This window comes from Carcharodon carcharias, chromosome 13 (genome assembly GCF_017639515.1).
Source record: "Carcharodon carcharias isolate sCarCar2 chromosome 13, sCarCar2.pri, whole genome shotgun sequence".
Classification (NCBI taxonomy): domain Eukaryota; kingdom Metazoa; phylum Chordata; class Chondrichthyes; order Lamniformes; family Lamnidae; genus Carcharodon; species Carcharodon carcharias.
In genome coordinates, this window is record NC_054479.1 from 35,010,615 (window position 1) to 35,023,464 (window position 12,850).

The window sequence follows — 12,850 nt, forward strand, 5'->3', positions numbered from 1 at the left end:
GCACTTTACAGCCTTCCGGACTTAACATTGAGTTCAACAACTTCAGAACATGAACTCTCTCCTCCATTCTCACCCCTTTTTTTAAAAAAATCCTTTTTAAAATTTGTATTTGTTTTTATTCATTTATTCTTTTATTTTTATTGATTTATTCATTTTTAATTTTTTCTTTTTTTAAAAATCTTTTTATTTTTTAACCTTTCTATATCCTTTTTCCCAACACCCCCACCTCTACCCCTCCCTCCACAGGGCTATCTGTCACTGTTTTCCATGTTGTGCTTTCACGGAGTGCTGACCCTTGTCCTGCTATTAACACATTCTGCTATCTTACTTTTTGCCATTCTCAGCACCTTCTTTAGTCTTTAACATTACCATTAACACTCCCTTTGTCCTGTGTCCATGACATTTTTGTCAATTTCTTCTTATCTCCCACCTATCCATGACATTCTACTTTGCTCCACCTGCTCCACCCCATCTTAAACAGTATAAAATACATCACATTTGTACTTCTCTTTAGCTCAGAAGAAGTGTCACATGGACTCGGAGGGTTAACTGTTTCTCTCTCCACAGATACTGAATTTTTCCAGCATTTTCTGTGTGTATTGCTGCGATTAGCTTTTCTATTTCAATGTAAATTGTCCTATTCAATTCAGCAGTATCACTGCAATTAACAAATATCAATATAATTGGCAAATATTGCACCCATTCCACAAAACAAACACTGCTCTGAACTTGTAGCCCAGTCCATTAATGCTTTCCTTACAAACTTGCCTGGTCTGTGTTGCTCAGTTTCACAGTTGATGGTGTATTCATCTCCTGAGTGACTCAGAGGACCTCTGAGGTTACCTTTTTAAAAGGATTGCTTCCTTATTAGTGTTTGGAAAGAAGATAACGGGACAATGCTGGCACAAGTGTAATAGTCCTTCACCACCAGAAACAGCAGTACCGTCAACATTGCAAACACAATTGGAACAAGAAAAATGTGCAAGGCTATGGGGAAAGAGCAGTGGAAGGGGACTAATTGGACAGCTCTTTCAAAGGGCTGAATGACCTCCTATGTTGTATGAATCTGTGTAAAGGGGAATTTTGATTTTGTCTTGTGAAGCAGACGTTGTTCCCATTCTGCGTTTAATTCTGGCAGAAATGGAGATTTGTTTTTACAACTACCATATATGAAGTGATGTTAGAATTCCATTCACTAGGATTAGAAATATATATATTGTAGTAATCAAGATTTGGGACTTTGGTTGCAGGTGGGCACTGAGATGAATTCCAGGCTGCAGGGCCTTGAGGCGGAGAAGGACAATCTGAGGAAAACCGTGGCTGCGAAGGAGGCAGAAGCATACTCCCTGCGGAACACGATTCAGGATAAAGAGGCGGCGATGCGCACCGAGAAGGACAGGAGCTTGAGGGAGCTGGAAGAACTGCAGGAAAAATTCATGGAGAAGGTCAGAATCCATAGAAATTATCTTAGCATTCCATTTATTATCTAGGCATCAGCTTTGGCACTGGGTCAGAATATCATGGGTTCAATCTTCACTCTAGAGATTGGAACGCAAAATCCAATCTTCGTTGTGGAGCTGAGGCAGTGCAGCCCTGTCTGAGGTGCCGCTTTTCAACTTCAAAAGATTCCATAGCACTATTTGAAGAAGTGCAGGGCAAGTTCCCTCACTGGTGTCTTGGCCGACGTGTAACCCTCAACCAACATCACTACCAACAGCTGAATTGGACACTTTTCTTTATTCCTGTTTGTGGGAACTTGCTGTGCTTCCCTAAATTAAAACACTAATTGCACTTCAGAAGAGTCTTTTGTTGGCTGTGAAATGCATCAGGAAATCTTGTGATTGTAAAATGTTCTCTACAAATGAAAACACTTTTTTTGGTTTGGTAAGTTTTGTGTCCAAATTCTGCACTGGGTTAATCACTCAAGACCCGTTCGTAACAGTATAAAATGCCTGAAATCTGAAACAAAACAGAAAATTAGTCAGCATCTGCAGAGAAAAAAACAAGCTAATATTTCAGATGTAGACCATTGAGAACTGGGAGGAATTAGAGTTGAACAGCCTACAAAGAACATCTATAATGAAAGGGGGGCGGGAAATACATTCAGATGGGAGGATGAATGGAATAAACTGTCCAGTGGATAAGTGAAGTGTTAATATTTGACAATAGAGGCATAATGAGAGAAATTAGAAATGCACAAAGCAAATAGTGGTGAGGGCTAAGGAGGTAGATGCAGAGCCTGTTTTTCTGACTTCCATTTATGCAGAAAATTCAACAGCTGCTCACTGTATGTTGCTTTGTATTTTAGACTAACCGAGAGCAGATGCTGCAGCAGAAGCTTCTAGATGAACAGTTCAGCCTGGTCCAGGGAACTGTAAGAGAAGCTGAGAACATCATTCAAGATGCTGTGGCGAAACTTGATGATCCACTGCATATTAGATGCACCAGTTCACCAGGTCTGAATCCTGCTATCTGTTGATAAGCACCTCGTCTTCATCACTTCCCCTCATTGTGGGGCTTTGTTAATTGATGTGCAAGGAATTAGTTTGTTCTGGGGAGATGGAAATGGTTTCCAAGCAAACAAAGCAATTCTTTGTGGGAATGCAAGAGCATATTTGATTTTAAACAGGTGCTGTTGTGAGTAGAAATTGTGTATGAAATACTTGGTTACAAATGCATGTTATAATTACAGAACTCATTTCAAATACATCATTGTGTCATGGCCAAAAGGATACAAAATGGTTCTGGCATGTTCAGCTTCCACATACGTTATGATAAAGGTGCTGCACCTTTACAAAGTTTTCCATTTCTTTTTCTCCCCCAACTATTTATGTAATTCCATGCTCCAACTTCACTCCATGATGTTTGATTGGATTATAACAGGATTCTCTCGTCACCTTCCCTAGTTTCTTGAGCTAACATGGTTTTACAGTGTGTGTGTTAGAATGAGATTGTTTTCTCACATTGCACCTCCTCCTCACGTCCCCGTACACAGAGGCTTCACAAACTGCACCGGCTGTTTCTGGGATGTTTAGCACAAGGAGGTTGTGTTTCAAAGGAAGGGAGGACTGAGTAACAAAGTGTGAAGTTGTGGGAGGGATGACTTGCATGTTCCCATAGGATCTGTTACTCATTTAAAACAAATCACCATGAAGCTTTGATGTGGAGCAGACGACTGTCCAATGTTATGGTGCTTCTTGCACATACTATACTCGGTGGTAGCTGTTGCCACCCGAGCTCAATGGCAAGGCACCAGCTGCTAGGTGGTGCCCCGCCACCATATCCCACAATTTGTGAGCTTCAAAACTCTTTAATGCCAACGCTGCGTGACGCAGAACCCGAGTAGCTACTTTCTCCATCATACTCCTTCCACCTCAGTGACTTTTTTGGAGCCAGCTGTGCAGTATTAATTCCTTGGGAAATATCCAGCTCACATCCTGAAATTCCTCATGGAATCAACTAATCCACCACTTTATTTTATATTCTACACCATCAGTTACTAAATCAATTCTTCACAATGAAGTAGAAGGTATATGGCATAATTTATCCTACACTTTACTACTGCAGCGTGTTCTAATAAGCAGGTTAATTGTAAGTAACAAGCTCACAATGATCCAGCATATATTTTATAGTGTACCTGTTAGTAAAAAGCAACTTATTTTCCAAGTCACCATAAACTATGCCAGCGGAGATCCACTGGTAATAAAATTTAATAAAACTGACATAGTGTCAGTCAGTTCCCCTTCTCCCTCCCAGTTCCCCTCTTCTGGTGTTTCTTGCATAGCGAGGTCCCAGTTGACTAGAGATACCTGTGGAGCAGGTGAGTCATGACTGGCCAATCCAAGAGTAACTGAGGTCTACTAGACAACTCTGTTAACAAACATGCGAGAAATCTATAGAGGCAAAAGAAAAAATGAAAGTAGAGCTTTAAAAATGGCATCCGAGACCACTTTGGGCCTTAGTGGTAGCTTCAAGTAGACCAGTAGTTAACACAGTGTAAATATGGGAGTGCTCCTTATCTGTCCTTTTCTTGACTCTATCCATTTCGTCCAGGTCCATAGCCAGTCAAAACTAAAGAGATCTGATCTTTTCCATTACTTGTAGATTACCTAATCAACAGGGCAGAAGCTGCCCTCGAATCAGTGAGCTTGATGCAACAAGGGCACTCCGAGTTCCTGAAGAACATGGCAGGTATGGTAACCTCAATCTCCAAGACACCACATCCCATATTCCACAGACAGCATTTAATAATTTGGCAAGTTAAGATTCTAACTATCAAACTATATAGTGATTATTTATTTTGAAGGCAAGTAACTTCCTTGTTTTTCTCAGCTTTCCCTTGGGTGCTGCTGTGCAGTTCCCTCCCAGCTGAGAGGGTGGACTACACACCTGCTCCCAATGACCTAGTCTGACTACTTCACCTTAAAACAAAACCTATCACAGATGGTTTATTTAGACACCCTCCCCTGTTACCAACAATAGGTGGCATGAAAGAATGAGTCCAAAGCTAGTCTTTTTCCACAAACAAGTTTATTCTCAAGACAGCTCTACAACATGACCAACTCTCCCAATCCCTTCCACACCAGAGTGTTACAGCTGTACCTATCGAAAACTCTTTTTGAGTGTACCTATTTATAGGTGAGCCAATACCCATCACCTGTTTTAACAATGCAATTATCTTAACAATGTAATTGCAGGCCAACAAGAAGATTGTTATTGGACCTTGACAATGTAATTACTGACACAATGACACCTTAATAACATTCTGCTGTGGTAAGATTCAGTGGATGCTGGTCCTCCAACAGTGCCTTGGTCACGTTGTCATAATATGAGTTCCAGATTGTCAGACTATTCCCCTATGGCAGCCATGATGGCTGAGTTAAATCCTAACTTCAGTTCATCTACCTGTACACTTCCCAGCATGGGTTACTGGACCAGAGAACTTGGCTGTTTAGTCTCCTCCCATAGCCTGTGGATGTTGGGAGCTATAGTAACTGAGAATCCTATTTCAGCTCCTCACTCAGAGTAGTTAACCTGAGCCAGACATATGGTAGAAGCTGGACCCTTCCTGGTCTGTGTGCATCAGTATCAGTCCATGGAATGATTTACACACTCAGTCATTGTGGAGCCCAGCTTTATTAAAACCAGCTATACTTTCATATAAATCTAAAGGAAAGGTCACAATTACATTGTTTAACCTGTTGATAAAAATGAAAGGCTGATCTAATGGTACAGGACAGGCATGAGGGAGGTCCTTCATTGTTCGTTTTTGAACACCTCTGAACTGCATCCATATCCATGGTCCAGCCCAGACCTCTGTGATTCTATGCATAACACACAATAATAAAAAAAATCTGATTTGAGACACTGAAACTATAATGTTCACGTCGACCTTCTCCTTCAGTGTCTGACTAAACCTCCTTTCCTTTGCTCCTGTAGATGCCAGTAGCCTCCTGCAAGCACTGACCAGGTTTGCGCACCTGACTGCAGACACCATCATAAATGGCAGTGCCACATCACATCTGGCTCCAACTGATCACGCTGACAGTAAGTACTGAATGCATCAGCTCCTGGAGTTAATTATTGCGATACCGTTGTAGGGAGGAGGCGCTGATTTTACTGACCACTTTCTTCACTACTCATGTTGTCTAACGATCCACTTTAAGTCACGATGAGGAGACCATTCGGGGGCCAGCAAATGAAGAAAGGTGAAAACTGCAAATGGACAAATCAAAGGTCGATGAGAACAAAATACTGCGGAGGCTTGAAATCTGAAATAAAAACAGAAAATGCTGGAAGCACTCGGCAGGTCTGGCAGCATCTGTGCAGAGAGAAACACAGCTAATATTTCATCAGTTCTGGCGGATGATCTGCAATGTTAACTGCATGTGTTAAATGTGCAACACTTGCCTGGATGACTACGGCTCCAACAACACTCAAGAAGCTTGACATCATCCAGGGCAAAGTAACCTTCTTGATTGGCACCCCATTCACCACCGTCAACATTCACTTCCTCCATTACCCATACAAAGTTGCAGCAGCGTGTAACATCTACAAGATGCACTGCAGCAACTTGTCAAGCCTTTTTCAACAGCACCTTCCAAACCGGTGACCTCTGCTGCCTAGAAGGACAATGGCAGCAGATGCATGGGAACACTACCACCTGCAAGTTCCCTTCCAAGTCACTCACCATCCTGACTTGGAAATATATCACCGTTCCTTCACTATCGCTGGGTCAAAATCCTGGAACTCCCTCTTTAACAGCACTGTGGGTGTACCTATGCCACGTGGACTGCAGCGGTTCAAGAAGGCAGCTCATCACCATCTTCTCAAGGGTAATTTGGGATGGGCAATTAATGCTGGCCTAGCCCATGACACTCAGATCACATGAAAGAATAAATGTCAGGATCAATGACAGGAAAAAGATATTTTACAATAACTTTACAATAAGTAGATGTTGCACAGAGCTCCAGTGTCATCTGTTCGGCTGAAGATTTCAGGCATGTTTTGGATGTCTGATTATGAGATTGGCAATTCCTGAGAATCTCTCCTTACAAGGCAGTAGGGAAAATGCAGAAGTTTCACTGCTGTAGTTTTGCTTTATGCCAACTTTCAGTCAAAATAGATCAATATTACCTGTGGGTTCCCCAGTGCACAAAATGTATTTGATACCATCACTGGAGAAAAATGTTTAATGTTCCAATATAATCACCAGAAATAGCCTCATGTGAGAAAATGAAATTTGTTCAAAGCAACACTAAAATTAGTTTTTAAGAATAAATTTATATTAGTTTTTTTTTCAACCTTCCAGGACTGACTGATAACTGCAGAGAGTGTGGGGATACGAGCCTTCACTATTTGAATGACCTGAAGGATAAGCGGTCAATTAGCCGTGCAGACCCAGCTGCTGTGAGGAGAGTGATGCAGAGGATTCTTGACCTTGGACAGGTACGATCAATCCAGAATGTTCCACTAAGAAGGTGACATCCAATGGAAAGCCCAGTAACGTGGTATGTCAGAACCTCTAGCAAATGTGTGACAAAGTTCCAAGTGTAAAGCTACCACCTCAACTTAATACAATGGGGATTTAGGGGAAACTTTGGGAATGGATACTAAATTGGTTGTGAGGTCCATCCCATTGTGAAGTTCATGATTGTATTAAGTGAGATTGCCTTGTCACAAGGGTTGCTAACCCCCCAGGATTGACCTAGAAGCTCCAGGAATCGAAGATCAATCTCCAGGACACTGCTGTGTGCAACCTTGGAGAAATACCATAGAGACATTAAAAAATATTTTTTTCTTTCATTTTCTTTGAACATTTCTCTGTACCAGATTTAAATTTTTGAAAAGGGGAAAAAAGGCTGTTTGGCTGACAGTCAAGCCTCATCCAATTGGGTAATGAGTCTTTTTGCTTTCCAATTGGTGTAGAAAGACAGTGCATAACAAGGATGGATGTGTTGGCCAACTAATGACTGGAGTGAGGGGGCAAGTCATGTGATGAAACTTCCAGGGGTATATTTAATTGCAGTTGGCAACCTTAACAGTCACTGTTGCTTTGCTTGTAATATTTCTCGACTGAGGTACACAATTGATGTAATCCTGTACCAGTGTCTGAGCAGGTTGCATTATGTTCCTCTAACGCCGGGCTGTTGGTTCTGAGGCCAGCAACTGCAGAGTGCAGTTTGTAGCTGACAGTGTTGTGCTCTGGAGATCAGGAGGACACACTGTGGAACAAAAATTGTCCCACCATTCAAACAGATCATCTTATCTCCTCACCTTGGTTCCATCACTCTTAATACCTTGTGCTTGCCTGTTTCTACACTGACACAGACTTCTATCCCAGCCATGAAACTCAGCGAGCTCGGACAGCGATTTGGAAGTTTCTGCTTTCAGAAATAAAAGAGGTTGTAAAATATCTGGGGACTCCTTTTCAGAAGTGGCTTGTCACTGCACTCCAATTGCAATTTAGATCAGTCACCTCCCAAATGGCTGTTAGTCCGGCTTCCCTTGCTGAAATGTTTGAATTAGATTGGATTCTGACACCTCATTGTCACTTTTCTGAAAGGAGACAGGCTTCACAGAAGTGCGAAAGTGGCAGTATACCTGCATCATGAGAGGGTTACTATGTTTGGTGACATTTTATCAAATTGGATTCCGTCTTTTATTGGGGGGTTTATTTATATTCCAACAGATGTTTTCATTTTATTGCAGGTTAAGGAATCTTCGGGTATAAAACTTGAAATAAAATATTAGGTTTTTTTAAGAAGTAGAATATTTCCGTATTGATTGTATTTGAAAAGTACTTGATGTGGAGAGTTGTGCTTTTTTAAAATCTTTCACTCAGGAATTGAGGCCTAAGAGCATCGATATCAGACAGGAGGAACTTGGGGATATGGTGGATAAAGAGATGGCACAAACATCTGCAGCTATCGAAGATGCGGTGAAAAGAATTGAGGTAGGGGAGGATCTGTGTTTAATGAAAGTAGAGTCCCCTGTTAATGAAATAAAAACAGAAAATGCTGGAAACACTCAGCAGGTCAGGCAGCATCTGTGGAGAGAGAAATGGAGTTAACGTTTTAGGTAGATGACCTTTCATCAGAACTTCCCTTTTTAATGGTTTTGAATATGTTCCCTAATTTTTTGCAAAATCCTAATGCCTAATAATTTGCTTTTCAGTCAATTTGTGTCTTTATAATGTGGTTCTGGTCAACTTCCTGTAGGTTATTGCTTTTAGCTTACTGTAGTATGATCTCAGGCAGTGATTCCCCTGAATACTGCAAAACAATGATAATGTTATTATTGGTGATATCATTCATGTATTCTTTGGCCAAACCCAATAAACCTATTGTACTTATCACATGCCATTGACTGAATTTAACCCCTGTACTTAAATAGCTTTAATTGCCATGTTTTACAAATTTATTAGAATTAATTGTCTGTTGCACTGATCATGGTGGGATGGAGGATATATTAAGAGTCTATGAGATATAGTGAGAAATATTGTAGTGGACAGTAATGTCTACCTTTTTGACTGGCTACAGTTTCTGAGGAATCAGTTAGAACCAGACAACAGTTTATTTTTCCTATACACATTTACAATGGTCTGTGTTATATCTAAGGCTTTAATATAGAATTCAGATTTTAATCACTGTTTTCTGTAATTATTTCTGGTGCATTTGTGTGGTGAATTTTCTACCATCCCCTAGTGTATTAATGCATCATATCATGAAGCACCAGCTGGCAGAAGGTGGGTATCATGGCATGAACTTTCACATGGCGAGGTCCCTCAACTGTGCCATTGTGGAGCGGTCTCAGGGAAAGTAAATTGTAAATGGTCGTGTCAGATGTTGCTCTTGTGTATCACCCTTTGGGCTGCATGTGAACAGCAGAGGGCAATAATGCAGAGCTCTTGAGAGCTGAATACTTTGTGTTGTGAACAAGCATCCACACACATGCACTATACAACAGGGATCACTGGATAGTGGTCAATAATGAAAATCCTGGCTGGTTTCCTCTTTCCCCGTGACCCCTTCATCTCTCCATTCACTGGCCTGAGGACATTGAGTGTTTCTGCTCAGTTTGTATCTTAGTTCAAGATCATGTAAGCACCAACTCAGTGAGAGCAATTACAAATATGTTTGAGATTTTCCTACTGATTTCTATCTTTACTTTGAATATATTCTTAAAAATCTATTTAGCTTTTCTAAAGCAATATTGGAAATATTTCATGACCTGCCCTATAATTTGGTATGTATTTTGCAGTAGGAGTTCATTCTGTTTCAAAGGGTCATGAGAAATCGTTAACTGACATCCTTAATGATGTAAAACGTGCAAACAGAAAATAACCTTAACTCATCCAGCATTAGCAAATCTTACAGTTCAAATTGTTCTCTGGAGGGAATATATTCTGAAACTTACTGAAGACATTTCACTTCTTACTTTGCCATTTAATTTGCAGGAAATGATGAACCAAGCCAGGCAAGGAAGCTCTGGGATTAAACTCGAAGTCAATGAAAGGTTAGTTAGAATTCACCAATTATGTACACAACCCAGTTAATTAAAACAGATTTAATTTCAATTTTATTTTTGCTAATGTGAATTGGGGCTATTTAATTCTCCTTTCTCTCTGGTTGCAGAATCTTAAACTCTTGCACAGATCTGATGAAGGTAAGAACTACACACAAGCCTTCAGGTGATTATCAAATAATGAATACAATACTCAGTTACCAGACAATGGAAGCCATTCTTCATCAATTCAAAAGTTGGACTCATGATCAATATTTTTTTGTTCTAATTTATTTTTTATAATATTTACTTTATGGAAAGGGGAGTTGAGCGCATTTCATTGTTAAGTGATGTTGGAATGATGTGATGGTTGTGTCTGAAGTTTAGCAGCAAAGTAGGTTCATTTTGAACAAATGTTCTGATGTAGCAGAAAAGAGGTTTTGACATGATTAGTGCTTCCTGAGGAAGCGCCTCCAGAATTCTTGGTTAGCTCAACTGCAGAAGTCTTTTGACATGTCCCTAAATTAAAATTGCATTTTCTCACACTTCAGGCAATAAGACAACTGGTAATGGCTTCAACAAGTTTGCAGAAGGAGATTGTGGAAAGTGGACGGGTAAGGATAGATGCTTGTGTCCAAATTAGACTTTATGGGCCATGGCTTCCCTAATGACCCCACTAATAACAAACTCCAACACCCCTCACCTTAATACTCAAATGAACACGACTCATCAGGGGTGTAGACCCATTAGGTTAAAGGTCTCAGAATGGGGAGGGGGCAGATGTAACAGTCATTAATTGTGTTAAATTGATGCCAAGTTCATGCAGATTCTATTCCCAATACAGGTCCTGTTCTTTTTAAGTATTATCTTTTGTATCCTACTCATAACTTACAGTGCACCAAACTGGAACTTTTCTCGAGGCATATAGAATATTTCTACAGCCCACCTTGAACAGGGCCACTTCCCTTTCAGATGCTCACTCTGCTCTCAGTTATCAGTGTCATTATAGATTAAATCTGAGTTCAACAATTTGACTGACTATGATAAAGGACAGGAATGTTCAGCACCATTCATGACTCCTCAGATACTGAAGAAGTCCATGTCCAAATGCAGCAAGACCTGGACAATATCCAGGCTTCAGCTGACAAGTGGCAAGTAACATTCGCGCCACACAAATGCCAGCCAATGACTATCTCCAACCAGAGAGAGTCTAACCATCACCCCATGACTTCAATGGCATTACCATTGCTGAATCCCCCACTGTCAACATCCTGGGGTCACCATTGACCAGAAACTACAAGAGCGGTCAGAGGCTAGGAATCCTGGGGCGAGTAACTCACCACCTGACACCCCAAAGCCTTTCCACCATCTACAAGGCATAAGTCAGGAGTGTGATGGAATAATTGCCACTTGCCTGGAGGAGTGCAGCTCCAACAACACTCAAGAAGCTTGACACCATCCAGGACAAAGCAGCCTGCTTGATTGGCACCACATCCGCAAACATTCACTCCCTCCACCGCTGACGCACAGCAGTGTGTACCATCAACAAGATACACTGCAGAAACTCACTAAGGCTCCTTAGGCAGCACCTTCCAAATCCATGACCACTACCATCTAGATGGACAAAGGCAGCAGATACATGGGAACACCACCACCTGCAAGTTCCCCTTCAAGTCACTCACCATCCTGAATTGGAAATATATTGCCATTCCTTCACTGATGCTAGGTCAAAATCCTGGAACTCCCTTCCTAACAGCACCGTGGGTGTCCTACACCATATGGACTGCAGCGGTTCAAGAAGGCAGCTCACCACCACCTTCTCAAGGGCAATTAGGAATGGGCAATAAATGCTGGTCTAGGCAGCGATGTCCACATCCTATAAATTAATTTTTAAATGTTAGACCAAACATTGGATCAAACTGGCCCCACCTGCATCAACAATCCATCCTGTACCCAGTCACTCAATCTCCAGGGAGATCAACAACCCATCCTATACCCAGTCACTCAATCTCTAGGGAGGAACAGAAATAATTGCTAAAGAAGAAAGTCACTTAAGAAAAAGGTTCTGTGAAATTCCTCTCCCACCCTGGCCATTTAAAATTATCTTATAAAACCAGAGGGTCCTTTTAACATGCACGGAAATATTGAATTCAGTTAGTGAAGTAATGTTTGCATTTACAGGGAGCAGCGACACCAAAAGAATTCTACGCAAAGAATTCTCGTTGGACAGAAGGCCTGATCTCTGCCTCCAAAGCTGTGGGCTGGGGTGCAACCCAGCTGGTGTAAGTACCTGTTCCATTACTCACTGGGGAAATCACTCTCACCCTTTCTCCTTTGATCCTGATGAGAGGTTTATTACTGTACCATCACAATAATGGGCAGGACACTTTGAACCTGTGTGGAGAAGTATCTGTGTCCACCAATCGTGCTGGTGTCATGCCATGAGTGGGTGTCATGCCCGAGTGTCAGCACAGAATGGAGTGACAGGAGGATGATCTGAGTTTTTTACATTTCAGACTGGTGTGGTGGGAATGAAAGCTTTCTGCAATTCATAGACATGGCAAAGTTCCTTCTCACAAGTTTTCTTTATCGTTGAAATTCAGTTTGAACCTTCTGCATGTCTTTGAGCTTGTATCCTCATACCCAGCCCATTACATAGAATTATGCTTGAACTACAACACAAACAGGCTGTAATTAGTCCATGTTGGTGTTTATCCTCCATACAAACTATAATCCTAATCCTATTTGCTTGGCTTGTTCCCATATCCCATTGTTCCTTTCTCCTTCAAACCACCTGTCTTGAATCTATTCTGAAATGTTGACCTGGTTTCTGTTTTAATTATTA

The 12,850-nt window shown here is 41.2% G+C and overlaps 1 protein-coding gene across 1 annotated transcript in view; it reads left to right on the top strand.

Moving 5' to 3' along the window:
- The window catches only part of LOC121286439 (huntingtin-interacting protein 1-related protein-like), a 173,738-nt gene that overhangs the window by 145,597 nt on the left and 15,291 nt on the right, over nt 1-12,850 (top strand). Inside the window, exons 18-27 of the mRNA XM_041203557.1 lie at nt 1,251-1,445; nt 2,309-2,456; nt 4,105-4,191; nt 5,440-5,547; nt 6,812-6,948; nt 8,345-8,455; nt 9,959-10,017; nt 10,137-10,167; nt 10,557-10,619; nt 12,187-12,287. Of these exons, the coding sequence (XP_041059491.1) occupies nt 1,251-1,445; nt 2,309-2,456; nt 4,105-4,191; nt 5,440-5,547; nt 6,812-6,948; nt 8,345-8,455; nt 9,959-10,017; nt 10,137-10,167; nt 10,557-10,619; nt 12,187-12,287 (1,040 nt within the window). The remainder of the gene's footprint in view (nt 1-1,250; nt 1,446-2,308; nt 2,457-4,104; nt 4,192-5,439; nt 5,548-6,811; nt 6,949-8,344; nt 8,456-9,958; nt 10,018-10,136; nt 10,168-10,556; nt 10,620-12,186; nt 12,288-12,850) is intronic.